General features: G+C 47.2%; 1 protein-coding gene across 1 annotated transcript in view; it reads right to left on the reverse strand.

Annotated features, from left to right (window-relative positions):
- Positions 1-137: 137 nt before the first annotated feature.
- NAPB (NSF attachment protein beta) overlaps positions 138-27,718 on the reverse strand; it is a 411,568-nt gene continuing 383,987 nt past the window's right edge. The window contains exon 11 of the mRNA XM_069608266.1: positions 138-1,700. Coding sequence (XP_069464367.1) covers positions 1,596-1,700 — 105 coding nt within the window. The 3' untranslated portion in view covers positions 138-1,595. The remainder of the gene's footprint in view (positions 1,701-27,718) is intronic.

A 27,718-nucleotide genomic window follows, 5' to 3' on the forward strand; every position in this document is an offset into this window, starting at 1 on the left:
TATTCGGCTTGCAGATGTCACCACTGCCTCTCCTCGTTCACAAACCTACACAGAGGCATAAAGATGCATTGTCCGATTTAAAAAAAAGGAGCAGTGTAAAGTAACCAAATGATACTTTCCAATAATATTTACCCTCATTTAAAATATATTGCAAAACAAGTTGCACATCTTTATTGTTGTAATCCTAAAGCAAGGAAAACGAAAAGAAACAAAAACATTGGCATACAGAAAAAACTAAGATATTTGAGGAAAGTACATCAATATGATACATTTCAACACTTAAAACATGTACTTAATATACTTTGCTTACTTCTGTTTTTATATTCAACTGTCAATTTGCTGCAAATATTTTTAAATGAAACCTTAATTAGGTTGATACCTTACAAATTTAAAACGTACACACACATGTAGGTTGACAAGCCTACGTGAAACGGTTACAGTGACAAAGGGAGTGAATTAAATGGTTTGTAGATGCGTGCAGTCACTAATGGTTATTTAGACACTCATTCACATACTAAAACTCAAAACGCGGTCTAGCAACTTGGCATTCATATTCACTGTTATTTATTAATTTGGACATGAAGGGCCATTATAGCTATTCTAATTAACTACTGCCTAACATACACAACTATTGTGTGCATGACCAACAGCAAAAAACATTTTACATGAACAGATTAAGCGATATACACTGAAAAATGAAACCTACTTCGTTTCTAGTGAAATCTGCATTGTACTCATCCGCGGTTTCTACCATGGTCTTTATAAAGAAATTATTGCAATGGAGATTTCCCGGCCCACATGAACAAGGCAAAAGGCGATGGCAATAAGTCCCTAAAAATTCATACAGCTTTTACATTTTTAAACAATTTTCAAGGAGTTGTGTAGTACACACCGTACCATGAAGGTATTTTTTGGCCTCTCTTTGCATCTTTATTTGCCAGGTCTTGGTCATCACTGTGCTGTGTTTGCATATTGGTTGCCTTTTGTTTCAGAACAAAGTGGTAAATAGGGAAGGGCAAATGCTTATTCACGTTCACGTATTACAGCAACTGTACACTTCCTAAAATGTCTGTTTTTCTCTCTGAAATCTCTAAACAAGCACAGATGAAAAAAGGTAAAATATTAAACTTGCAAGACCGCTTAGTCAAGGTATTCTGTTTCCCGATGGAATGTTACAAAACATTTTCTGAAGCGGTGATTTATAGTTCTGCATTGCTGTTATGTGTTTACCTTTAAGCAGGTTGCTTAGTTTTGTTCACAGAGCAGCCACTAGTGTTGCCCTTATACATTATAATGTATCGCAGTTTTACTTTTAGACATGTAACGTTCTAGCACTCAGTGGTTCTGTAATGTCCAGCCTTGTATTAACAAAGAATACAAAATACACGCTCAAGTGGAGACATGATAGAACAGCATAGATTCTTAACCAACCTTGTTGGTAATAGAGGCACATGGATACATAACAATACAGGAAAGGTTTGCTTCAATAGCTACAAAGTTAAGCTAATGGTATAAAGTGTCTCGTATTAGTCACTGGCCTGAAAACAAAACGAACATCGGGAGTTAGACTACATGCCACAAGTTGCACAATCACTTCACTTCAGGTCTCCATCTGTGTCTCCTTGAATTGATTTTTTGATGCGAAGCAGCATGGTGGTAAGCCACTGATCCAAACGAGACACCGAATCAAACTCCTTCACCTAATGAAGAGATTTAGACACTTTGGTAAAACAGATGTAAATACAGGAATACCATACACCAGTTAAACCATTTTGTTAGGCGTCTCATATATCATGTTTCAAGTTCAAATTTACCACACAACAAATACGCCTCGGTTTACCAAGGACAGGTAGGCTCAATCACAAACTGTTCATACTGCCCCGAGTTAGAGTGATTACATATATCTGTTATGTGTCAGAATGACGAACTGCACATTGTGACAAACTAGTGGTTTTCTCAATACCTGCTTTTTCAATGAATTGCGGTTTTATTATAATAACATGGGTATGCTGCTCTGTACCCCCACACCCTCTGCCTCACCTTCTCCCTTTATAGATCTGGTTTGAGCAAGCTCTGCCGCATACCAGAGACAGCCAAGGAAGATTAAGAGGGGTCTGGGTGTTATTCTGCTGCCGTTTGGGGAATATAACCCTCTCTTTATGCCCGATTCTTTGAATTCCTTTAATATGCATCCTCTATCGGAGATGTGATACTGCACAGCGGGCCAGGAGGTCGCACATCACAGTTCCCCAGTTAATAATGCAGCAGCCCTTTTCACTGCACAAGGCATAGATCAAGCCAGGTGTTTAGCATTGCAGTCTTGGGCTGTCTTCAAGATGCTTCAGGCCAGCTGTGCTCAGTTGACTATTTTCAGCCTATCATTGCCTTGCTCCCTTGCTCTCTGCAGCCTGAGATATTGCTGCTGAATTGGTATTGCAGCCCCCGATCATTGCAGGGATGTTTAATGCAAGCAAAATTAAAAAAAAAAATATATATATTTTTTTAAATGAAACAGAAGGAAATGCTGTCTGCAAAAAGACAAACCAACAAATCGTATGCGCATCGGCTATGGCAGAGAGCTATACCCTATTTCCATGCATGTTGGCCCGTTATTCATATCCACTTCCATTCTACGAGCACATATTGTCACACATAACATCGCTGTTTAAACTTACTCTGGTCAACCTGTCTGCTGAAGGGTCTAAATCTGCAGTGCAACATTCCCACCGCTACACCGCATTACCTCGGCATGCCTAGACCTGCCCAACACCCATGCCCCATTTCTGTCCACTTTACAGCGAGGGGCAGGGCAATGTTAGCTTATGGGTGTAGCAATGGAGTATGCGTACGTGGAAGTGAAACTGAAAGCATGAATGAGGGGTGTAATTTTGAGAGCGACAGTTGCCGACTGTTGAGGGTGACTGGCGCCCCCCGCGCGCATCGCCGCAAGCCCCGGCCCCAAGAACTCAGACCCACACGTCCGTCTTGGTTCGGGCTTCCCGGTCGCTCTAACGCGGCCGGGAAACGCCCCGTTTATTTATACTGCACGCGACGGCGTGCAACGTCACGCCGTCGCGTGCGCGCCCGTCATCGGGCAGCGCCACACTCCTTTTTCGGGGAGAACCAACAACTATCATTGAACTATTCACTGCAAACTATACAACACTGCAATTGAAACAAGTCATGAAAACAATGGGACGACAACAAATCACACAACCCCTGTTCCATGAACACCCCTTTATTGGCATCCACCCGGGTCCCCTTAGCTAGCCTTTCTCACCCTCTGGATCCTCAGCCAATTGTCCCAGCACGTAATCGGTGAGGCGAGCTGGTTTCCCTCGCCCAGCCCTCTGGGGGTACCTCCGGCTCGCCTCCGGCACGGGTGATCTGTCCGCCGACGGACCCCGAACTGGGGACTCCGGCATGCAGGGTGGGTCTCCCTCGTTCTCCAGGACTCCTCCCAGGTCCGGATCAGGAGGTGGGTCAGTTCTAGGGTCTCTGATCTTTTTGAAGAAACTCATGTTGCGAGTCACTTCCGACCGTCCATCCGACGCAGTCACCATGGAGCCCCGGACTGCCACGACATCCAGTGGCTCAGGCTCATACGGCAAAGAGAGTTTTTCATGCGGGTGTCGATTGCGAATGAGAACCTCATCGCCCGGCTCCAGCTGTTGTGGGCGATGCCCCCTCTGCACGTTTTCTTGCTCAATTCTTGCTTGCCAGTCCATTTCGACCCGTTGGTCGTCAATCACCGCAGGTTCTCGCTCTCCGACCTCCGGCAACAGGCCTCGCGGATACCTTCTGAACATTGCCTCCGCCGGGGCCACCCCCGTGGACGCATGTGGCGTGGTGCGGTACACCCTCAAGAATTGGTACAGGGCTCTCTGTAGGGACTGCCCCTGTCCTTGGGCAATTCTAAATGTCTTATTGAGGGTCCTCATCAGGCGTTCCGCCTCCCCATTCGCTCGAGGCCACAGAGGCATGATCTTCCGGTGCACCACCCCGCAGCTCACCATCAGTTCAGCAAATCGTTCACCCTGAAATGGCGCACCATTGTCCGAGCACAGCGTGTGAGGGAATCCGTGAGCCGCGAACAACTTTTCCACCGCCATTACCACGTGTTCAAACGCCACGGATTCCACAAACTCCACCTCGGGGTACCGGGAGTACTCATCCACCAGGACCAGGAAGTGGGTGCCCATGGTGGTGGACCCGAAATCGGCATGAACCACCTCCCACGGATGGGTCCCCCTCGGCATCGCCTCGATGACCGGCTCCCGCTGTAAGGGCGAGGCTGCCTGACACCAGACACAAGCCGCCACAAGTTCGTCCACCTTGCGTTCCAGCTCGGGGAACCACACCTTCATCCGGAGGCGGGCCTTGGTCTTGGCGGTCCCTTGGTGGCTCCGGTGTGCCAGTGCAATCACCTCACCCACCTTTGACTGGGGAACTACAATCCGGTCACCCCGAAGTAGCAGGCCCGACGCAGAGAAAGACAGTTCCTCACGAACCTTCCATAGTTGTTCTAAGCCAGTCCGGGGCTCCTGAGTGCGTCCCGCCAGGGCCTCGAGCGCTGACTTCCAGGAGCCTTGCTGCATGGACTGCCTCAATACTTTGAAGCACTCATCCTGTGCCGCCGCAGCCTCTAGCTCCTGGAGAGGCATGGCATTCGGCGTGGCTGCTTCTACCACGACTTGGACATGCTCCTCAGCTTCTTGCTCACAGATGTCACGGTCTCCTTCTCCAGGCGCTCCGGGGTGTCTGGATAGGTAGTCAGCTGCGTTGTTTACCCCTGGCCGGTAAACCAGGGTCACCCCATACTCCAAAAGAGCTAGCATCCACCTCTCAATGCGTGCCGGCGGTTTGGATGACGACCCTGTTAGGATGGGCAGCAGTGCTTTATGGTCAGTAACCACCGTCACCGGGCGTCCGAGTACATAGAGACGGAAGTGGCGACATCCCCACAGCACCGCCAGCGCCTCGCGCTCAATCTGCGAGTAGCGTTGTTCGGCGTCTGACAGCACTTTGCTGGCATATGCGATTGGCCGGACGCCTCCATCACAGTCAACCTGTGTCAACACCGCACCCAGGCCAAATGGGCTAGCGTGAACGATGATCTCCGATGATAGGGCGGGATCAAAGAACGACATCGTGTCCTCGGCCGTGAGGGCACCCCTAATGTCATCAAAAGCCGCCTGTTCCAGCGGACCCCAATTCCAGATGGTGTCCTTTCTTGTCAGGGCCTGGAGGGGCTCAGACCTGGATGCCAGGTTCTTGCTGAACCGGCCACAGTACGTGACCATGCCCAAGAAGCTTCGCACCTCCGACACAGATTCCGGTGGTTGGGCCTTCTGTATGTCCAGTACCTTTTTTGGGTCAGGAGACACCCCCCCCCCCCTCCTTGAACACAAACCCGAAGAACTCCAAGGAGGGGCGCAGAAATTCGCACTTCTCCTTATGTAGTGTGAGTCCCAGCGACTGCAGCCTCTCGAATGTTTTCGCCAGACGCCTCAGGTGGTCCACCTCCGTCCTTGCGAAGACCAGAATGTCGTTGCTTATGTTTAGGACGCCCTCGAGGTCGGCTAGGGCACCCCGAATGATGTTCTGGAATACTTCCGCGGCCGAGGACACCCCAAAACTCAACCTCTTGTAGCGATATAGTCCCCGGTGTGTGGTGAAGGTGGTAATGTACCTTGAATCGGGGTGGAGGACGACCTGATGATATCCGGCCCTGAGGTCGAGCTTCGAGAAGAAACGAGGGCCCTGCACCTCCGCAATGATGTCATCCAGCGTCGGTGTGAGGTGCCTCTCCCTCTTGATGCCCTTGTTGGGGATTCTCATGTCTACGCAGATCCTGACTGCGCCCAGTTGTTTGAGTTTCCTTGCCACCACTATGGGGGACACCCAAGGAGTCGGTCCCTCCACCTTCTCGATAATGTCTAGATTGACGAGGCTGTCCAGTTCTTTGTCTACCTGCTCACGGAGGTGGAAAAGTACCCTCCGATGTTTGAGGGCCACCGGCTGTACCGAATCATCAATGTGCAGCCGCACCGGCTCCCCGGCCATCTGCCCAATCCCCTTGAATAGGGCATGATGCTTCTCCAGCAAGTCATTAATGTCCTCCAGGTAGACGGAGTACGCGAAGCTTACGATGCTGAGAGCCTCCGCCGCTGCACAACTCAACAAAGTGTTCTTACTCACTGGGGTCACGTAGAAGCGGGCTGTGATGTGGGAGCCATCGTGTTCTACTTTTGCTACAAAGGCCCCGTCCAGAGGGATGGGCTCAACACCACCGAATGCGAAGATGCGGGCCTTTGGCGTGACCAGCCTGGGCGGCTGATCCATGGCGTAATGTTGTCGGGCCATGACGTTCACCGATGCCCCTGTGTCCACGAGTACAGGGACTGGAGACTGGTTCACTTCGACCACGCACCTTGGTTGTCGTCGGTTCCTGCCTCTTAGAAGCTCCACACTTGAGACAAAGAATATGTTCTCTTCATCTTCTTCTGCTTCTTCCACCTGAGCCTCCTCCTCGCCCTGGTCCACCTGGGCGACATTGGACGGCCGACCTTGGCGAGTGGAGACAGCTCGGCCTTGGCCCCTTGGCACCAGTACGGGCAAGGCCGCCCTACACACCCTTGAGAAGTGGTCTGGCAACCCGCACCGTCCACAGGTCTTTCCAGCTGCAGGGCACTCCGCTGGGTGAGGCAGGTCGTATCCGCATTTTTGGCAAATCTCGCCTGCCCTCCCAGCTCTGTCCCGTGTGCCGCCGCTATATCTCCTAACACCTCTCCCCCCTCGCCACATCGCACAGATCTCTTCAGTTTTAATGGGGCGCGACCCGGCCTCCATTCTTGCAGCTCTCGCCTCTGACACCTTCCTAGCTCAAGGATGCGCTGGAGCGTTATCCCAGGCTCCCTCAGCACTTGGCACCTGAGCTTGCCTGATGAGCACGCCTGGATAAGCATGGTCCTGATCATGTCCTCTGCATCGCCCCAGGCGCAGGCTAGCGACAGACGCCTTAGGCGCCCATAGAACGTGTCCAAGGTCTCGTCATCTTTTTGTTTGGCAGGGAGCATCACGAATCGCTCATAGTTCGCGTTCGCTAAGGGCAGAAAATATGCCTGGAGGGCGGCCTTTGCATGATCGTAGGTTCCATTCCCTTGTGGCAAAGATTCAAAAGTCTCCTGGACAGAGGGCCCTGCCGAGTACAACATCGTGGCCAGCCTGGTGTCATCGACCACTTGCGCAGCCCTGAAATACATGTCCAGGCGGTCCACCCACCTTCTCTATCTGGGCCCCAAGCTGGATGGCGGGCCCGACACATCGAATTCGGAGATGGGCTGCAGGGCAGCATGCGCATGTACCTGTGCCATGGCAGGTGCTGCCTGCTGAACACCAGGAGCAGCAACAGGTTGAACTGGGGGTTGAAGGGCGGGAACCGCTGCCTGACCATCTGCTGGAGCTGCTGGTTGCTGCATTGGAGGTAGTAGACCCTTTGGGGCCACTGGTGCACGAGGCTGAAACTGCGCCCCCACACCGTGTGCTCCGTCCTGGTCCTCGGTGTCACTCATGAGTTTGAGTGCACAGGCACCCCCATAATGCTGATTGGGGCCGCAACTCAAACATTCAGCCCAAAGTGATCCTCAGCATGGACCACCTCTGGATGCAGTGACTCCTGCCACCTCTGTGATGATGAAGAGGATGAAGATAGGTGGAGTCGCCAGGATGATGAAGGGGATGAAAAAGCAGAATGCCTTTGGTTGTTCCAAAAATTGGTAGCCAAAATAATAACTGGATTCAGCAGGCCCAGCCAAGATAGGCCTTCTCCTAGCTTCCACTCGACGTAGGAAACCCAAAATTGAGTCGATGCACTAATTGGGCATACCTCCGTGTAGATGTAGCTGTCAGCTACTGAAGTGTCCAAAAATTAGGCCTGGGGTCGTTTCAGGGCCCAAACCGGAGCTCCTTGAAATCCCACAGCCCGTTGCACAAAATGGCCGCCAGCCGCGTGGGCAACGCACTACCTGCGGCATGAAACGAAGTCTGTCCTTCGACCTCGTTTCGGTGAAAAATTATTCCGATGATCACCGCCGGGCATCGTTTCCCCCACTTGTCGCCACTGTTGAGGGTGACTGGCGCCCCCCGCGCGCATCGCCGCAAGCCCCGGCCCCAAGAACTCAGACCCACACGTCCGTCTTGGTTCGGGCTTCCCGGTCGCTCTAACGCAGCCGGGAAACACACGGTTTATTTATACTGCACGCGACGGCGTGCAACGTCACGCCGCCGCGTGCGCGCCCGTCATCGGGCAGCGCCACACTGACTGGAGTGGGGGATATATTAAAAGATGGATGAAGAAAGGGAAACAATTCAAAATAAGAGGTTGCGAGTAAGATTGTGTGAAGAAAAGTCAAAGGAGGAAGGAAACGTAGGCAAATGACAAGAGTCTGGGAGCACTAGGGAGTGCGACTAAAAGGGGGAGGGGCAAACAGGAGTGATTATGCAACAGTAACTGATTAAAAGGTATTTCCGACTCAGCAACGGAAGGACAAGTATTTGCGACTCAGCAACTGAAAGACGGCAGGACAGGTGCAGATGACACATGGACAGGTATTTACCTGCAAAAAACACATTGGCCTGACCAAGTTATGCTACTCACATGCACATTGGCTCTATAACTCTCGGCTACACAGGTACTTGGTTCTCTTTTTAAAAAATACATATTTTGACATCAGCTGAGCTGTTCTTTCTCATAATTTGTACGGGCGTAGCAGCGGCCCTGGGATTCCAATAGCCTTATCCTGCACCGATGGAATTCTACAAGACATACCTGCTATATTTAGCATCTTTCTTATCTGCTGTCATGCATCCATTGTGAATGATGTCCTCTTTGCAGGCTCTTTATCTAATCGTCCATCTCTTGCGGATCACAAAGTGACTCACCACTGCCTAGAAAAGTGTGCACACAAACACAGGTGAGAGCCACTTAACTTAGTACTCTGCCAAGTCCTCAAGTGCATGGATGGGTCTGCCTGTCCTTACTTTCAAGACAGTTATAGCAGACAAACAGAACACACCAGACACATATATGCTTTCAACTATGAAGTCAGCATGAGGTTGGGATAAAAGCTTATGGGCACTAGTGGATTATCTACAACTAAAAGCAGTCCAACTAAAAAGGGTTGAGACAGATTAAACTATATGTCACAGTGTTTAATCTAGTAGAGTTCAGGTTTCCCCCTGGATCAGACTAGTAGGGGTCTTTGGATACATGAGACCACTAAGTTCCCCCTGAGAACATGAGTTCGCACTAAGAAGAGAGTTCACATACAAGCCTGCGTCTCTGCGGCATCCAACAATTTGGCTGAACTTTTCAAAATCTGCAAGGAGCTGGCCAACCCTGCTGCAGTCTCCACCTCTCCTCTCACCGCCCAGGATCTTTGCAATGCCCTTGCCTCTCACTTTATCTCCAAAACCCAAGACATCCTGTTCACCCTCTTCTCCTCCCACCTCTCCTTCTCAGCTTGCTGACCCTCCCTCAGCTACCTCCTCCCCCTTTTTCCTCCTTTCCTGTTTTCTCCCCCGATGAGGTAGCTAGACAAGTCCGATCTATGAAAACCTCATCAAAACAGGTCCATCCCTGTTCCTCTAAAACCAATAAGAACCACATTGACACGCTTGCTCCGGACCTTGCTGATTTCTGCAACCTCTCCTTTGCCGCTGGCTCTTTCCCCTCCCCTCTTAAGCAGTGCCTTGTGCACCCTCTTCTCAAGAAATCCGCCGCTGTGCCATCATGTCCAGCCAACTACTGTTCAATTTCCATTACTCCCTTTTTGGGTAAGATCCTGGAAAAGCTGGCCATCTCAGCTTAATCTTCATTCCGAATCTGTTGGCTCCCTCCATGATCACCAATCTGGCTTCAGCGCTGCCAGAAGCACGGAAACTGCTCTCCTAAACATCCGTGAAGACCTGCTCTCCAACCTCGACTCTACATTCCTTCTGTCCTCATCCTACTTGATCTCTCCTCTGCATTCGACACGGTCAACCATACCAGCCTGCTCCATCGTCTCCGTGACAACCTGGGCATCACTGATCAGGCTCTGGCCTGGCTGACCCCTTCTTTCTGAATTACCCTTCCAGGTACAACTTGCATCCTTCCTATCCTCTACCTTCCTCTCTACCTGTGGTGTCCCCCCAGGGGTCTAAACTCTCACCCTCGCTTTTCAATCAATACCTGGCAACTCTAGCCTACTGCATTTCCATGTTCTGCTCAACTTTCCAGTGTTATGCTGACACCAAACTCATTTTCAGGCTTCCTTCAGCAGCCTCCTCTCCTTCCCTCATCTCCGATTGTCTAATTGCCATTCAAAACTGATGTGCTGCCAATGATCTTTGTCTAAATGCCAACAAGACTGAGATCCTCCTCATCGGTACACCATCTCCATCCTTTCCCCTCACTCTCTGGCCGGCCTCCCTTGGCCCTCCTCCAACCCCCACATGTGCTGCCAAGAACCTCAGGGTTATCTTTGACTCCACATTTTCATTCTCCGTGCACATCTGACATCTCCAAAAAGTCCAACATCTTATTGCACCTCCTTAGAGGTACTCTGCCTTTCCTCTCCTTCCCTCAAAAGCTCATCGTCTGCCAAGCTCTGGTTCTCTCTAGGATTGATTGCTGCCTCTTCCTTAATCTACCTGCCTCCACTCTCCGCCCTCTACAATTAATCCAGAACACGACTGAGACTTGTCCTTGGCCTCAAGCCCTGGGATTGCATCTCTCCAGCCCTGAAATCCCTTCATTGGCTCCCAGTGGATGCAAAGATTAAATTCAAAACCCTTTGCATTGTCCACAAGGCTTTCTGAGGCCTTGGTCCAAAATACCTTCAACTATCCCTCTGTAAATACCTCCCCTCTCGAGCCCTTCGCTCCTCTACTTCTAACTCCCCCAGGGTTAGTGGTTTTGCTAAGAAATGAGATGGGGGTAGATCTCTGTCCTAGGCTGGGGCCTCCCTTTGGAACAGCCTCCCGGCCACCTTGAAACTTGAGAACCATCACCATTTCCGGAAGCACCTCAAGACCTTCCCCTTTGCCTCTGCCTTTGCCCCCTTTCTCCCCTGTTGATCGGTTTCTTCTCTTGGCATTGTGCACCTGGCCACTCTGTCGTTCGGGCCCAGGTACCTACACACCCTGCCACCCTCCTGCACTGGGGTTCTGTACCCATACAGTCCCCCTCCCACTTTTCTTCTGCACTTATCAGATATACCCTATCTGACTAAACTTTCACCTGCCACTTGTTGGGGCTGCACTACCGTGTTTATCGTCTTTACTTATTTATTTAGTATCTATTCTGTTCCCTCCTCTGTTCGGCACTTTCCACTCCACCGCTCCTCTTCCATGCACCCCCCCCCTCCCTTTTCCCTTTCCCACACACTTGCACTTTCTTAAATGTCACTGAGCCCAGTAAGATCACTGGTTTTTGTTGTTCTCTCTTTTTGCCTGGTCGCGCTCTGAAACACTTGTGTACAAGCGCGATATAAATAAAATATCAATTAATTTCATGCATTTGCGACCTGGAGTTCACCCATAGTAGAAGGAGGTGTTCCTGTCGGGGTACTTGCTAAGCAAAAAGAGCGAGGACCGGCCAAATTAAAGAATTCCAGTTTCCCTCTCAAATATGGATATGGTTCTACTCCTCATGCTCTACCAAGACTACAGTCTTAAGAATATAGCACTCAACTCCCTTCATGGCCCCAACCTTGGTCTTATGGATAAAGACTCTGTGCACTATATCCCAGAGACTGACAAAGGAGGAAGCAGTTTGCTATCTGCAATTCATCCAGGAGGAATAGTGCCTGGTTCACTTCTTCCTGCTACAAAGGATATAGTGCCCATCCCACTCGTCAACGACATCATGCAGATCCAGTCTTCTGAGCTACAGTGCCCAGCTAAGACTTTAGCAGTTCAGGTCTCAGGCTTTCCAGCCTTTCAGCAAAAGATTTTGTCAGGATTGCAAGATTTCTTTGTACCCTCAGCTCTTTCTGCTCAATCACTGGTCAAACCTTGTCTACCTCCGCTTCCCTGGTGTCTTGGTTGATGTTCACACTCCACCCAATCCTGATGGTTCTGGTTCCTGAATGACTTCCTACTCGCTTCCCTCAATGACTCTAAATTTTGCATAGACCTCTGCCTTCAAGGGCCGATCTTCTGTGGCCAATGTCACAGCAGAGGGCCCAAGAGAAGACTCACACTATTTACAAGTTCACAAATCCTGAGCCCATGGAGAGAGAATCAGTGGGGGAAGTTTAGATTTACACAAATCAATGGGGTTATTTTTGGGTTTAGTCCTCAGTCCTGCGCCCTCATCTTCGGGCCTGCCTTAAACGAGATAAAACAGTCAGTTTCTGGGTGTTAGTGACTCACTTTTCTTGACCTTTATCCGCTCTTTCTTGGATGCCTCTGTAGCGTTAAAAGTTGCGAGTTGGTCCACCTGGACTTTCCTACCAAGTAGCCTGCCTGATTTTCTTAGGACTGCCAACAGGGGTCAGGCATCTGGCAGCGGGCCAGAACCCAGTGTTTATCAGATATCTTCTTGGTGGTATTTAGCAAGGTCGCTTTGTAGCCCCTCAATCTTTTGCCTAGAACATCATTCCTCTCCACCACTGTATGATCTTTCTCTCAGGAACTCTTGCCATCTCTTTCCCCTTCTCCTCCTCTTTCTTTTTTTTTTGTTTATTATTTATAGCGCACACTGAGCCGTCAGGCATCTTTCTACTTCACGTATTTCCCCTCCAACATAACTCTTCCACCTCTACTCTTTTCTTTCTCCCAGTCACCTCCTCCATCTACAGCTCAATCCTCTGATCTCAATGTTCCTCCCATCTTCTAGCTCCTTCTCTGCCCTGTTCTCTACCCTTCCCCACATTTTCTCTCCTTCCCTTCTTCCTACAATGGGTCACTAGGCCACATGTTCTTTTCTACTCTCTCCCCCCAGCTACAACACATTCTTTTTTCCTCCCCTTCTCCACAACTTCTCACTGTCCTCTCAACCTCCTCGCCTCTCTACCACGCTCTGCACAACTTCACCTGTTCTGCACTCCTAATAGCCACACCACCTGTTGCGGGTCTTTGCTTCAATAGCTCTGAGAGGCTGCGTGACTACACTTCCCCATCAGTCCTAGTGCGCAGTCAATGGTGAGGGATCATGGGAGTCGTAGTCCAAAACATCTGTAGAGCCACAAGTCGGAGATCCCTGCCATAAAGAACGCACCAACACATACAATGAAGAAAAGGTAACTGGTTCTGAAATGCAGACTGTTCGATTCACTCAGTGCACAATTGCTGCCATGTTGACAAAGTGCAGCGTGCTGGGTTACATAATAGTTTCACAATACACACCAAATACCCTTTCCTCCATATTTATGGGAGATCCTGCCAGGTGGGGACAGAACAGGTCCCTTAGCAGCAAAGTGCATGCTTTCCCTTAAACAAATTTCATGCAGTGGTACGCAGAAATGCCCACGACTCCATCCCTTGCACTCCTTCACCTTAGTCCCTTTCTCCACACTAGAAAGTTTAGATGACCAGCGCGGATTCACTCATTCTTTTCGCTGCTTTGCTTCCAAGCGGTTCTTAGGATTTCATTTCTTTTTTCTCTGCTCGGGGACCTTTCCGCCGGCTCCGGGAACTATTTATGGGCCTTTGCTTAAATAGCTCAGAGAGGTTTGTGTCACCTGAACGTGACTGTATTGGCTCAGACCTGTGCAAACTATGAAATGTCTATGCAATGTGTTGGGTAGCAGACTGCCCCGCCATTCAACTACCCTGAATGGCGTATCTCGGGAGGATAGCTCAGGGGCAACACGCTCACCTTGGAACCAAGACGACACAGAGCAACACAGATTTGATCCCCCGGATCCGCGCTTAGAAACCTCAGGGTATTAAGCGTGTTATAAATAACCAATTACAATTACCCAAGGCTACGAAGGATAGGTCCACCACCTTGGAATTAATTTGACAATGATGCTTGCTCCAGAAAACCTCTTGAATTCTCCCAGGTCACTCTGTTGGATTCTCAACAAGGTACACCTTAACGTCTCTTGAATATCTGTGAGACTACAAGCAGGTGTTTAGTGGCGCCTGTGGTCTGCACTGCAAATGTTACTCATATTTTCGGTCCCTGACACTCGGGACTCACCACTGTAAGGAACTCATGGTGGCAGCAGTAAAGACAGACAAGTGATCACAGTTCAAGGGTGTTTATTAAACTGTAAAGGTAGGTTGGAAAACCGCCTAATCTAAACCTAAATCGAAGATGGGAGCAAGCTTTGACCATCAAATAATAAGGCAGTCCTTGTGGGGAGGGGGGGTGTCAAATATAAGGCCCTTTAATAAGAAACCTACTGCCAAATCCTTACTCTAAGTACAAAAGAAGTGTGGGATAATCTTCATAAGAAAGGAGGAAGTGTTCACAAAGAATATGTCAGGTTGCAGTAGTTGGAATCTCCCTTCCCCCCGATTTGAGCACGGGACAAGGTAGGATTCTGGAGTACTGGACACGCTCAAGCTTTCCCAGCACGAGCCGACAGTTCTGCTCTCAGCAATCCGGGCCTTCTGTGATTAAGTCCCTTTTCTACTAAAAGTCTCTTGCCTCTGAGGACCTGATGTGTTTCCAAATAATAAAAGTTCAAAGTACCTTTCTTCCTACACGTTTGGGTGACATCCTTTCCACCCCTGAATCCCCCCTTGTTCCGGGTCAGACCCCTTTGGCGTTCACCAATCTTAATGTCTTTTTAAACAGATCACTGTGGACATCCCTCGTCTGGGTTCACTCTTGCCAACTTCATCAATTACCCATCTTCTCATTCAACGTTTACGATGCAGGATTCACTTTCCTTAGCTTCACAATCTTCTGTCGGTCAAAGACTTTTGACTATACAGAGGATTTTGCAAGACCCCTGTATGACTGCTTAGACACCCTTGTCACCTTTCCCAAGGCCTTCTGTTTTTGGTTGTTTCAACAATTGTGTAAACGTCCAGCGTTTGAGTGAGCACCTATGTGGTGCCGGACTCCTCTGATGCTGGTTTTCCCTGTTTTAGTATCAATAGTTCTTTGTATTTTCACAGTTCAATTAGTCGTTTGCTACTTTCGTTCAACACAGTTTGGTTTCTTATCAATGCTCCCCTTGACTCATCAGCTGTGATGACCCGCTTGGCTTTTCTTCTCTCTGGAGTCAAGATTGGTACCACGCAGGCCAGCGTCTCTTCGCTGCTTGGTTATCAGTAAAGGAGGGCCTTGTGTACCGCTGACACCTGCTAGAACACACGCTGGCTATTGTTTGCAGTCTTAATTCCTTCCGCAGAGGTTTCCCGGGCCTTGGTTGGAAAGGGCAAGGTCGCTTCTCTCCTCGTCACCCTCTCGATTCGCGCCGTCTTTCTCCTCCTTTTGAACTGCCATGCTGAGTTAGCCTTCTCGTCATGCGGTCTACCTTGCTAGTCATGTGCTTTCGTGCTCCACCTTTTATCCCTGTGGGGGAAGGGAAAGGGCCGTCAGGTGTGTACGAGTCTGGTCAATTGCCTGATCCTTGTGTTGGGACAAGTCAGGAAAACTGATTTGATGTTTGCCCGTCTTTTGTGGTGTGCGAAAGTATGTGTTGGAAAAGGGGGATGAGGCAGAGTGTTTGAATTTCCTACGTAATAGGTTGGGGAAAAGGTGTTACAGAAAGGAGGATACTGCGTTTCGCCCATCAGTGTCCAACTTCCACTCCCCGAGGACTCCCCATTCAGCTGATCCTCCCTCACTGGTCCACCCCCAGGAACTGGATCCAATAGCGATGGACGTTTCCTGGCCACCTGGATGACAGATCCCCGGGGACTAGTCAGGGAGATACCTTCAGGTTTCACACCACTGTCACCATGCATCACAAATCTGGAAGCACCTCACTCCCAATTCATGACAGCTGCACATTTTCCATTATATTAATACTTTACAGACAGCAATCTTGCACCTTCCACATATGAGACTAGGGCAGGGATGGAGGACTGTAGGAATCCCAGCATACCTCCTGTGGCGCCTGCATCACAGACTAGGTGGGGGTCCCCAACTCCTCCAGCAACAACACAAGGCCTACCTTGTAGCTTCCCACATGCGACTCGTCAGACCATGCATTTGCTACCCTCTGGTTTCTTTTGGTTGTAGCATGCGGTTAGTCTCCGTCTTAATTCTATCCATGAGAGTATAGCAAACACTTCTTGTGTGTTTGGGTGTTCCCTTTATTCCCCATTTATGCTGGGTAAATGATGCTCTTCAGTGTGCACAGGGTGTCACAGGTCGGAGTGCTTGGGGCTGCTTCATGATGGGATGTCTGCACATGCTGTGATGCAAGTCACTGAATGCTTGTGCAGGACGTAGTGGGAGGAGATCTTCAAGGCTGTTCCTCCATAGCCCTTCAGGAACTTTGTGGTTTCAAGGAAGAGTAAACATCTTTTTTCTACGGCACGCCAACCAAGTGATTCCTTTCCTGGGTTGGGAGGGTTCCTTTGGAAACTGCCACGGCCAACTACTGCAACAGTAGGGTCAACCCAGAGGCCTTACCGGAGGCTCTGACCAGTGCTCGCACCAAGGATCCGACAGGGTCCGATACGGGACTATGGTCTGAAGAGGCTTCGGCTTCTGTGAGGGCTTGCACTGGGAGCCAGTCTCAGACACTGGTGAGTCCCCAAGGCCCAACTGACGGTACAGACAGGGGTTTCACCAGAGGGTTCAAGACCTGAGGAATGAGGAAGTGGTAGGCTCAGCAAACCAACTTGCTCCAGGGTTTAACCAAGCCTCCACAGATTCTGCCTCTGGCATAGTCAAGCATGCAACATTGATCAGCTGTGGTGACCGTGTCCGGTTCTAACTCCAGTCAAGTCACCAGGAGACTGGTCCCCCGCTCCACCGTGGTTAACGGACATTTTTGTTCCACGGCTCCTCCACAGACCCTTGGGCTCCCTCGCTTTTCTCCACTGGTTGGGGTGGTCCCCTAGTGTAAGGGGATTCTCAGCACCTGCATTGGGGGTACCACCCAGCAACAGGACAGCAGTTAATGCACTCCCAATCAATGAGGCAATACTTTAAGGGCCTTATGCTAAAGGTGCTAGTTTCAAACCTGCAGATTGTTCAGACTGGCACTGGTGCTTATCCTCAGAACTCAATCTTGCAGGTGTCCCCAGGAGCCGCACCAGTTACTCCACCTGCATCAACACTCCAATGGTTTACATGGTCCCGCCACCTCCACCATTGCCCAAGGATCATCTGCCAAGTCTTCCACTGTTACCACCTGGTCCTCCAGATGACTGCCCCACCGGCTGATCCAGGCACCAAGGGGGAAGATTCTGATATCCACATGCCTGTAAAAGGGTTCCTAGAGAGAATACAAGGGCACATGGAATATTTGGGTATTCCAGCCCCATAATCACACCAGGATGTCCTTGCTTCAGTGCTGTCCCTTAAAACATCATACAGTTCTGGAATACACCTTCTTTCAGATGTGGAAGGGGAGGCATTAAAGATATGGGAAATGTCTGCTGTCAAAGCAGCCTCTAAAAAGGTGGACATATGTTATCACCTCCTCCCTTCTGAAAAGCTAATGTGACAGGGTATCCTCCAGCCTATTCAACGATTGTGGCAGGGGGAAGAGCAGCTCGTCCTTTTCTTCCATGGATCAGGTACCCTGGTCATTCTTCACAGGGCTGGACAAAATCTATATCAAAAAGAATCTAAGCTTTTGCCAAGAAAATATCAAAGCAATCTGAGCTGCAGCAAATGTATAGTTCTGGAATGATCGGGGGATTATAACACTCTAGCCCAAATGGGGACATTTGCACATCCCCATTTAGGCTCTCCACCAGTGCTTCCTCCACTTCCTAGTCAGCAACTACCACTTGAGTGCTCCCATTTTGCCTCAGGTCAGCACCCAGATGTTTACCAAATGGATAGCTGAGGTACTGACCCTGTGACTGAAATCAATTGGTCATTCCCAAGACTGGAATTCATTTGTCTTTGTGATTGAAATGAACCGGTTTATTTAATTTATGATCATGATTTAAAAAGGTTGGTTGACCCTGTGACTTAAATCAAGAGGCGGTTTTCAAGACTGGAATAGATTTGTTAGTGACTGATATGTATCTGTTCATTTGTCTTTGAACTTGATTTTATGATTTAAATGTATTTGTGGATCTCCAAGGAAACATGTTTTGATGATTGATCACAATTTGGTCTAGGGGTACTAATTATGTGGTTTATTTACAATATGTATGTTTGTACGTATGTGTGATCTGATTGGTAATGTGACCACTTTGGTTAATAAAATAAGGGTTACACCACTGTACAATTAATTAAATGATTTAGTGAATAGCCCATAAACAAAATATTGGGACTTCATAGTGCCAGTTAAAAATATTCTCTTGCATCTGATTGTACACCAAAATTGCAAACACGACAGTGTAGTATGAATAGTTTCCGATAGGAACACCTCTTTTCAATACATAATGGCTGAGGTATCAGCAGACTTACGTTTGAAAGGGGCACTCATATTCTTATTTGGACGATTGGCTTAAAACGGGAGCATCCCGCCCTCCTGGCCACATCCAACCTACAGCTGTTCCTATATACGTGATACAAACTGGGTCTTGTCACATAAAGAAATCAACCCTAGTGCTCACTCAACATTTGGAATGCATCATTTTTTTCAATGGGATCCCACATTTGGCTTAGTCTTACCAATGGAGAAGAGGATTTGCGATATCAAAAAAAAAATTAAAAAAAAAAAGGAACCTCTTCTCTCACAAGGGAACATTGGCCCGTTTGGTTGTGGTGCCAGCTGGGTTTACGGTCTCCTGTGTTGTAGCAGTGCACTGGGACAGAATGCAGATGCAGCACACCCAGATACACTTGGCTCCTTGTTTGTACTAATTGTCAAACACTCTGAGCAATCTTCTTCCCATTCCAGACGGGCTTCTGGAAGATTTGCTCTGGGGCAGTTTGGGGGAGGCAACAAGGACACCCTTCTGAAGAGGGATGCTTTTACAGGATCTTCCACATAGATTTAACCTGACAACAGATTCCTCCCTCTCCAGTTTAGGGGAAACCTTGGGAGACCTGTATAATCCATGACAAGTGGACGCATGGGGATCAATTTGGAGACAAACTCTCTAGAGTTAAAAGCAATATTCTTAGTACTTCAGGCTTTTCCTCTGGTAATAAGGAACTCCAGTAAACTAATTTTGATGGCCAATGTGGTTGCCATGTTTTATGTGAACAAACAAGAGGACAACATATCTGTGGACTTTAGTGCCCAGTCCGTCAGCTGCACCACTAGAGCACAAAGAACAATGTTTCATTGTAAGAAGCACATTCAATTGGGAACAGACAACGAGGTGGCAGATGGGCTGAGTTGGTTTAGTTACACTAACCACAAGTGGGAGTTGCGGATCAACATTCTGACCATCAGATTCAACAATCTGGGATTTCCAGAAGTGGATGTATTTGCAATGGAAGCTTGAAATGTCTTCGCTATGCTTCCTGGAAAGGGAAGCAAGCAGACCCTCTAGGGGACGCTCTTCTCATTGCATGGGACAATGTGTTTGCCTATGCTTTTTGCCAGATTCCTCCGATACCGAAAAATTCTTCATAAATTCTGAAAGTCCAGGAATTGCAGTATTCACCTGGTTGCCCTGCACTGGCCAATGAGACATTAGTTCTCCAACCTACTACATATGGAACTTGGTCCACCTCCCCTCCCTCCCTCCATCCATCCAGATCCGTTTCTCCATCTGGAAGGGGGGAAATCATGTATCCCTCCCTTGCTTTCGTTGGTGATCTGGCACCTGAAGAGTTAACACTTGGCTACATAGGAATGTCAGAATATAGTTTATGAGTGTTAGCAGCTGCTAGGAAAAGCTCTACCTGCTCCCAATACAAATTCTGCACCTGGGTGGTTAGCAGGTCACATAACCCTCATCAAGCTTCAATCAGTGATGTATTATCATTCCTATCAAGTCTAATCCACTAAATGACCTACGTTTCTTCTTTCCAGACCTACCTCGCAGCCTTGGGTGCACATCTTTTTTAACAAAAACGGGCAGATTTCCTTCTACAAAACGGTTTTAAGTGCCATTTGCTGGGCTTAACTCGTGTGTTTCCTTTGCACATAAGACCCACTCTATTTTGGGATAGTAATGTGGTGCTGGCAGCGCCGGATTATAAATGCTTTGAGCCCATGGTATCTACAGATGTTTACCTGGTCTCATGGAATACTGCCTGTTCGGTTGCATTTATACCTGCTCACTGAATTAGCAAATTACAGACTTTATCTGCTGATGATCCATACACTTGTATTCACACAAAGTGGTTGTGAGAATGCATCCTTCATTACTACAGAAGGTTATATCAGTGTTTCACATGAATCGTGAAATTGTCCTTCTGGTTTTTTTTTCATACTCAGTTAGAAAATGACAGAATTCTTCACTACTTGTACCTCTGTTACGCATTGAGGTTCTAAATCGAGAGGACTAGACCTCACAGATCCTTGGAAAGACTAAGTTTGAAGGGCAAGGAAACTGTAGCTAGCTGGATAGTCTCCTGTATCACATGTTGTAATGAAATGAAAAACAATGCTCCTGCCAAAAGGCTCCCTTAGTAATAGCAAAAAGCACAGCAGTGGCTTTTCAATGCCATGTGTCCTGGGTAAAAGTCTTCCTCTGCCTCACTCTCAAGGGACTGGGTGATCGCTCTCCCTTCTGCCCTTCTCTGCAACAAGACTATGGCGGTCTTTGAAAGTAATATATATTCTCTCCTAGGATGAAGCTAACCAGGAAAAACTATAGTTCTTCGAATGCTGATGGAAATTCTTTTTGAAGTCACTTTATGCTATTTAGGTCACCCCTGCAGATTGCAAGATTTCTAGGTAGTGCATGAACCCAGACATTTACCAGATATATTAGCACTAGGAGGTTAGAGTTTATCACTTAGCATTGTGTCTCATCAATATAAATATTGCTTTATTAGCTTTGTGGGATCTTATTTTTTCTTAAAAATACTTACATATGTTAGAGAATTAATGTTACCTTTATTGTTTAAAAAATCTTTCTTGCTATTCTGTTTCACTGCCATGATTCTCTGTCAGGCACATCCCTTTTTTCAGATAGAGTATCAAAAGCATATGTAATTGTCCCAAAGACTTTTGGCACAGCAGTTACTGCATGGAATACTTCATGATCTGAGCATAAAAAAACATGAAAACCGACCACCTTATATACATTCCAAGAGCGACTTTCCATGGTCCACCGTACAAGACCTAAAAAGCTTGAAATAAATAATGCACCCTTTTTTCAGGAAAATTACTTGATTGCATGCACAGCAAGTGATGGGGTATACGAAAATGGCAAGTCAGATTGGGTGTAAAATGAGTAATATCAGAAATGTTAATGTTCTGGCGAATCTGAAAAGGAAATGGGGTGAGGTGAGTTAGAAGGACCGAGCGGGAAAGGGCAAGAGAGCAGCAAGGTGCTGTTGGTAGCTTCAGTTCGGTTAACACTGTTTGCTGAGCTTAGGTGTGGCTTTTGGTTGGTAGCTGTCGTGTTCTGTTGTGCAAGGCTATGTGCGATTTGTTTTGTTGTTGCGGTGTAGTGACGTTCGTGCGGTTTGGTGTGTTTTAGAGGTGTGTTGTATTTGGTTAGAGTTTGAGAGGTGTATGCAGAAGGGTGAGAATTTTAGTGGGTACAGTTCATGTAGATGTGCGAGATGGCTAAGCAATACCGTTGACAGCTTAGGGGATATTTATGTGGTTAACAGTTGCTAAAGAGAGTGGTACATCATTCAGGCTTCAAGCTAATGGGTGGTTGGGAAGATAAGGTAGGAGAAAGGTGGGTCAGTTTAGTGGGGTGCGGTGATTGCTGTGCCCCGGTCTCCACCACAACTACTTTGTCTGAAATGGAAAAGTAGATACCCCCAAACCCGTTTGCATTTGCACAATGCAGGTTTAAATGAATATGTTAATAGGTGGGCACCCCCTCTGCATCCTTAATAGATCCGATTATATGCCGAAAGCAGCACAGTGACCCGCGAGAAAGACCTCTTAGTCTCAGAGGTGCCTTGGCCCAGAGCCCCCCCCAGGCCTGTTATTAATGCTGACTGAGAGGCATACCTGGCCCCAGACCTTTCAATATCCCGTCCACACAGAGGTAGATGTTGCATACACATGTGCATTTTGTATGCTGCAAAGTAGCTGTATGCGACAATTGTATATTTCAAAGTGACAGTACAGTCCCATCCTTGACCAGAGTTGTTTTTTATTCACTCAATCTTTCGTAGCTCTGTTAACACGTCAGTCATTTAATATTAGCATTAAAAACAGGTTTGGGGACATCGGTCGACGAGAAGCCTGTGTATGCGACACTGGTGGAAAATATATTTATTTTATTATTTTGATGCATATAACAGCTTAAGCATAAGGAAACTGGCATCCGGCTTCGAGTTGTGTCATTCATACATGTACACGGTCAGATTCTGTTTGCTGGATTCTAGAGACTGTGCTGCTGTGTAACAGTATATGGCTGGCTTTTCATTCAATACTGTGCATCTGGGGGCAATGTTCAGCTATGTTTATTTCTGCAAAATACTCTTGGCAAAAAGGGTCATAGAGAAGTGCAACGTTTACATATTATTAAATAATAGACCACTTTTTAAAGTCTAGACATGTTGCTGTTCAACTTGGCTTGAGCTATCAAAGCCCTTAATACCATTGGTTTTGTTTTGGGAGGGTGTTATTTATGGGCTGCCAAATCGGTTTGTGCCTAAGCCTCCAAAAACTCTCAACATGGCTTTTCTATAATGTTTAAAAAGGAGGAAAAGAATACCGAGTGAAAGTTGGGTAGAAGAGTTGTATAGTAGGAGGCCCTTGTGCCAGTACAATAGACATAGAAGAATTTGTAGTTGGTAGAGGGAAATTGTAAAGTCCCATGCAAAATGTCAAGGGAATGAAAGACGTGTATTGTGTAGATTATGCCTGTTCTTTTGAGATGTGTGTTCCAAGGTCATCTTCAATATGCATTAAGGATTTTGTAAATATCGTTTGCAATCAAATTATAGGGCAATAAAGGCAATATTAAAGTTAATATCTACTAAAGATACAAGTCTGCAAACGAAAGGAAAGGTGAATTAGCACCCTTTTAATTTATACTAATGGAGCTAAAAATAGAGTGCAAGAACAGGGCTTGTGAGTAGAGAAGAATAAACAAAAATATTTGCAAAGAATCCATTTCAGAAACACATTTCTGGATCACTGTTGACCAACATGCAGGTTCCAATTTATTTATCCAAATACTGAATGTTCATGTAGCCAGAGATTCACAATTGTATGCCCAAACATCAAAATAAGTCTTTTTATGCTCCGAGACATGATATGCCACTAAGCATTTATATTACACTGCATGGCACATACTGAGCCTATTCTTACCCACTGTCTTAACCCGAGAGAGAGGGGTTTTCCCCTGATGGGATTTTGCAGCCATCCTTTCTGTAAGTGTTTTGTAGTCCTGAAATAGTGGTGCTAGTTGTGCGTAATAGAATCCAATCAATTTTGAGAAATAATCTGACACTATTCCCATTCTACATTTTCACTAAATAAACGAGCTTGTACAAGCTTGTCCCATACTCCAGCTGGACTTTCCACACTCTGTTATGGTGCTTGCCTTGAACTGAACCCATTCTCACTGTTCAGGCCCCCAGAACTTTAGAAACAGTTCGGACAATACTGTCAATGACTGGATAGCAATAGGTTTTGCTTTCTCAGAGGTGGCCCTCGTGTGCCACTGATATAATGGTAGGCCTTGATGTGCAGAGGGATAACTTTGTTGCTGAATAACAAATCATCCTCGTAGATGTCAGCAGGAACTTTCCTGTATGTTGGCAATGGAAGAGGCAAACTTCTCCCATCAGTCCAGCAGTTCCTTACATACTTAATTTTCATCATTGTGATAGCGGATGAATAGATCTTTTACTGTTCTGACATCTGCAGCCCTTTTGATTCCTCTGACATTATGTCACTGACAATAGTACCAACACATTAGCCATGTAGAAATGTTATTTTCTCGCCCTGATCATTCGGCAACCGTGATAAGCACTCAGTTTGGCAGTTCTGTTTTTTCAAAATGTGCATTATTTCAAAGGAGAGTTACTGTAATTAATTTTGATGAACGTCTAGCTCGCCTTTGTCACCGTGCTTTCCAGGATCAGCAGGAATCAACGATTTGCGAGCTGTAAGAATGCAAACTCTTGTTACATATGCAAGTTCTAGAGTGGCTTGGTGCCCAGGCGAGCATGTACTTTAGATAACAGAATAGTGAGCCACTGATTGCACCAGTGACTTCGAAGCAAATGCTACTTCTGTTTTTCCATCTTTCTTCCTTTGCATCCTTTAGCGCACTCTCTTTAAGGGTTGACGTCAACTGCTATGTAAGTGGAGCGATTTGAGTGGAAAGGTCTGAGGCACATGCCTAGGCTTTGCCATGTTTTTTTGCATCAAATTTGGCTAGCGCACCTCAGAAATTGAATTCCATTCTAAGCAGACAATGTTGGGTGTGTTTCGCTGTAGAAGTTTGACAAACTTGGTGTGGTGGAAAGTTTGGGAATTGAACGTTTTATGTACTCCAATTGCATATTACCACATTATAACGTTGAGTAGGGGCTGCAAACTGCCATGTTTAAGCAACTGTTTCTTGCTTGTGCAGAGACTGTAGATTGTCTTGCGCATGTCTTTACAATGAAGGCCCCTCGCCTAGCGAGTAGGAATGCTCGCCTTCACAGCTCTCACTTCTGACATGTTTCCCTTTAGTCCTATGTAAGCATTAGCAGGTGGAAGTCATATTGTAAGCATTCTCGCCTGCCTCAGCGAGTGGTTGACTCTTTAAGGAGTATATTCACCTTGACTAAATATATTACAATCTGCTGTCCTCCCTGATAACACTATCGTGACCGAGTGCAGCTGGCATCACAGGCTTGTATAATGAGGCTTTTCTCTCTGCAGCAACAATGTTTCAAGGTGAGACCTTGCCCTGTTGGGACCACCCTTTTCCTTTGAAATGCATGTGTTCCTTTGGGTTTAAGGGAACGGTGCACAGAGGGAGGGGGGGACACACTTGCACTGAAGTCATGTGATGCTGTTGGTACTGTTTGTTATTGCTTTTGTACTAATAAATCACCAATCCACCGGAATCCTGAGTGGTAAATTATCCACCACAAGTTTGGTGCCCTGACCGATTCCTGTGCTCTGCAGCCAGGTCCAAGGGTCACTGGGCGCACTTCCTGGTGATCCCTGTGGTCCAAGGAGAGATTATCTCGTCAGAAGGGAGAGCTTGCCGGACCGCCCTGCGATTCGAGGGGGGCAGACAGGGAAGGCACAGACGAAAGAGCCAATCAAAAAAATCGTGGTTTGGTGAACACAGCTAATTGTGTCAATGTATTATGTCTTGTGTTGTCGGAAATGGGTTGGGATAAATGTTTGTCTTTGAAATCAAAAAACTGAAGTCTAAGACCTGTTGGGGTCATCGAAGAATAAAGTAACCTGCCTATGGAACTGTTTATTTGAATGAGGAAAAAGTAAAAGTGGCTTGCCACTGCAGTTTAAAAGCAGCGCATCCATGCTCCCTACTGACTTAAGAGAACATGAGACTGCTGTGCCGGTCAGCGCAGCGTAGTACCAGTCAGAGATTAGGATGAATGTGTTTTGTACATGTGCAAAGAAATTTTCTGGGATGAGAGCCCCATGATAGTCTTGTCTTAAACTGTACCTTTTTAGTTTAAACTTGTGCAATTCAGTTGCCACTCCGCTTTATATTTCACTCTTCTCTATCCCAGCATGGGTGCTGAAATGGGCTTTGTTTCTAACAATCATGTGTCTTGTTCTTGACCCTTACCTAGCCAGGTCTCCAAAACGCTGAATACTGCTCTGCATTGTGGGTAGTGTAATGGGGGATATAGGCTGGGAACCAGCAGTAATCTGAAGCGGACCAACACATGCGGGTGTAACTGACATTTCTTAAAGGGGGTAGGAACAGAGCTCAGGTGGCGATACCTGAGCCTCCGGATAGACATGGTAGAGCGGTTACTCCAATGAGTCGTACCCACGGCACCAGCCACAGGACTCAATAGCGTCCTGATGCAGATGGAGTTAGGAACGGACCCAATAAGCAATACCTTGTCTTACCACCCGTGACAATGGATTCAAGGCAGTCTAGACAAGTGTCACTTCCTCGTAAACGAAGCCTAGCACACTTCATGTTTACTCACTACTCGCCAAAAGCATGCCAAGTACCTGGAAAAATGGCACGAATATACACAGAGTGAGTCACCTAAATATTTTCCTCAGGAAGGTATATTCAACTTAGACAGGATAACGGATGTACGCAAGGCAGAGAAAAAAGCGCAAATATACACCACTGCCAATGGGACAGTTATCTAGATTGGTATACCAAAGCAACTAAGAGACCGACTGAATCCAAGACCCGGGCACTGAAAGACACTCAAGAAAAGCTCCAGAAGCAAGTAAAATCCATGAAAACTGAATACTCTAACCTGAAGGAAATTGCCCTAAAAGCCGGGGAAAATAAATAATATCCTGCACTCCAAGAGGAGCTCCCATTAAAAGGAACATGCCGAAGATATTTTGGACACCTATAACCCTGCTATTTGAAATGTTATACCCAAGCAATGACCGGCTAGACCAGATTCTACTCAACCACCAACTTATTATCAGTCCACTCCAATAAACCCTATGACTGGCCCTTTTAGTCCTGAAATATGAGCTGAGATTTCTAAACTTTTTGCCAGCCTCAGGCATGTTTAAAGTATTGCCAATAGCCAATCTCAGTACTGGTGTATTCCTGCTCAGACCGCTTCCAGGAGAAGGCAATACCCTAGTCACTGTACATAGTCCATGGAGAGCTACTGATTTGTTTAATATTGTTCAGAGATTTCCAAAGATACAAGAAGATCCTGTTAAGTTCCAGGAGGAACTTCAGGTCATCATAGACTGTTATCACCCCAATTTGAATCAGTTATGAGCAGTGCTGCCTACAGATACATTCACTTTACTTAAGGTGCACACCAATTGTCCAGCTAAAGAACCTGCTACTGCTAGGGATTTGAAAACGTTCACTGATAGACTGGTGCAAACTATTCTCAAAAGGTTGAAACAATCCTTTGAATAATAGTCTGGGATTATCGATACTGTGCTTATAGCACCTCAGGCTGTGGTACGAGGGCAAACTGCTGAAAGGTATTACACAACACTCACAGCCATCAGTGTAACTACTGTAAAGAGTTTGGCCACTGCAAAGCAGAGAGCCCACACTCAGTAGGACAGTCGAGGCGGACAGCCAACCGCACCGGGAGGGATGGCCAGGTCTCAGGAATCCTAAACATTGGTCAGAGGTAGTGACACTGCAGGCGAAAGGGTCTGAGCTTGATGCACCACTCATATCGATTGATCCTAGCACCCTGTATGTTGACTGCATTGTTGCTAGTCAAAAGATTTCATGTTTGGTTGACACAATGATGTAGTAAACGCTGCATATATAGGAGGTACTCCAATACCTCATCCTGTGTCCACTCCGCTTATGGTCATGATAGGACCAATTCTTGAACATGCATTTTTGCTGAGCCCTTGCTCCCCTGTGAATT

This window comes from Ambystoma mexicanum, chromosome 4q (assembly GCF_040938575.1).
Source record: "Ambystoma mexicanum isolate Mex_15411 chromosome 4q, UKY_AmexF1_1, whole genome shotgun sequence".
NCBI classification, from domain to species: domain Eukaryota; kingdom Metazoa; phylum Chordata; class Amphibia; order Caudata; family Ambystomatidae; genus Ambystoma; species Ambystoma mexicanum.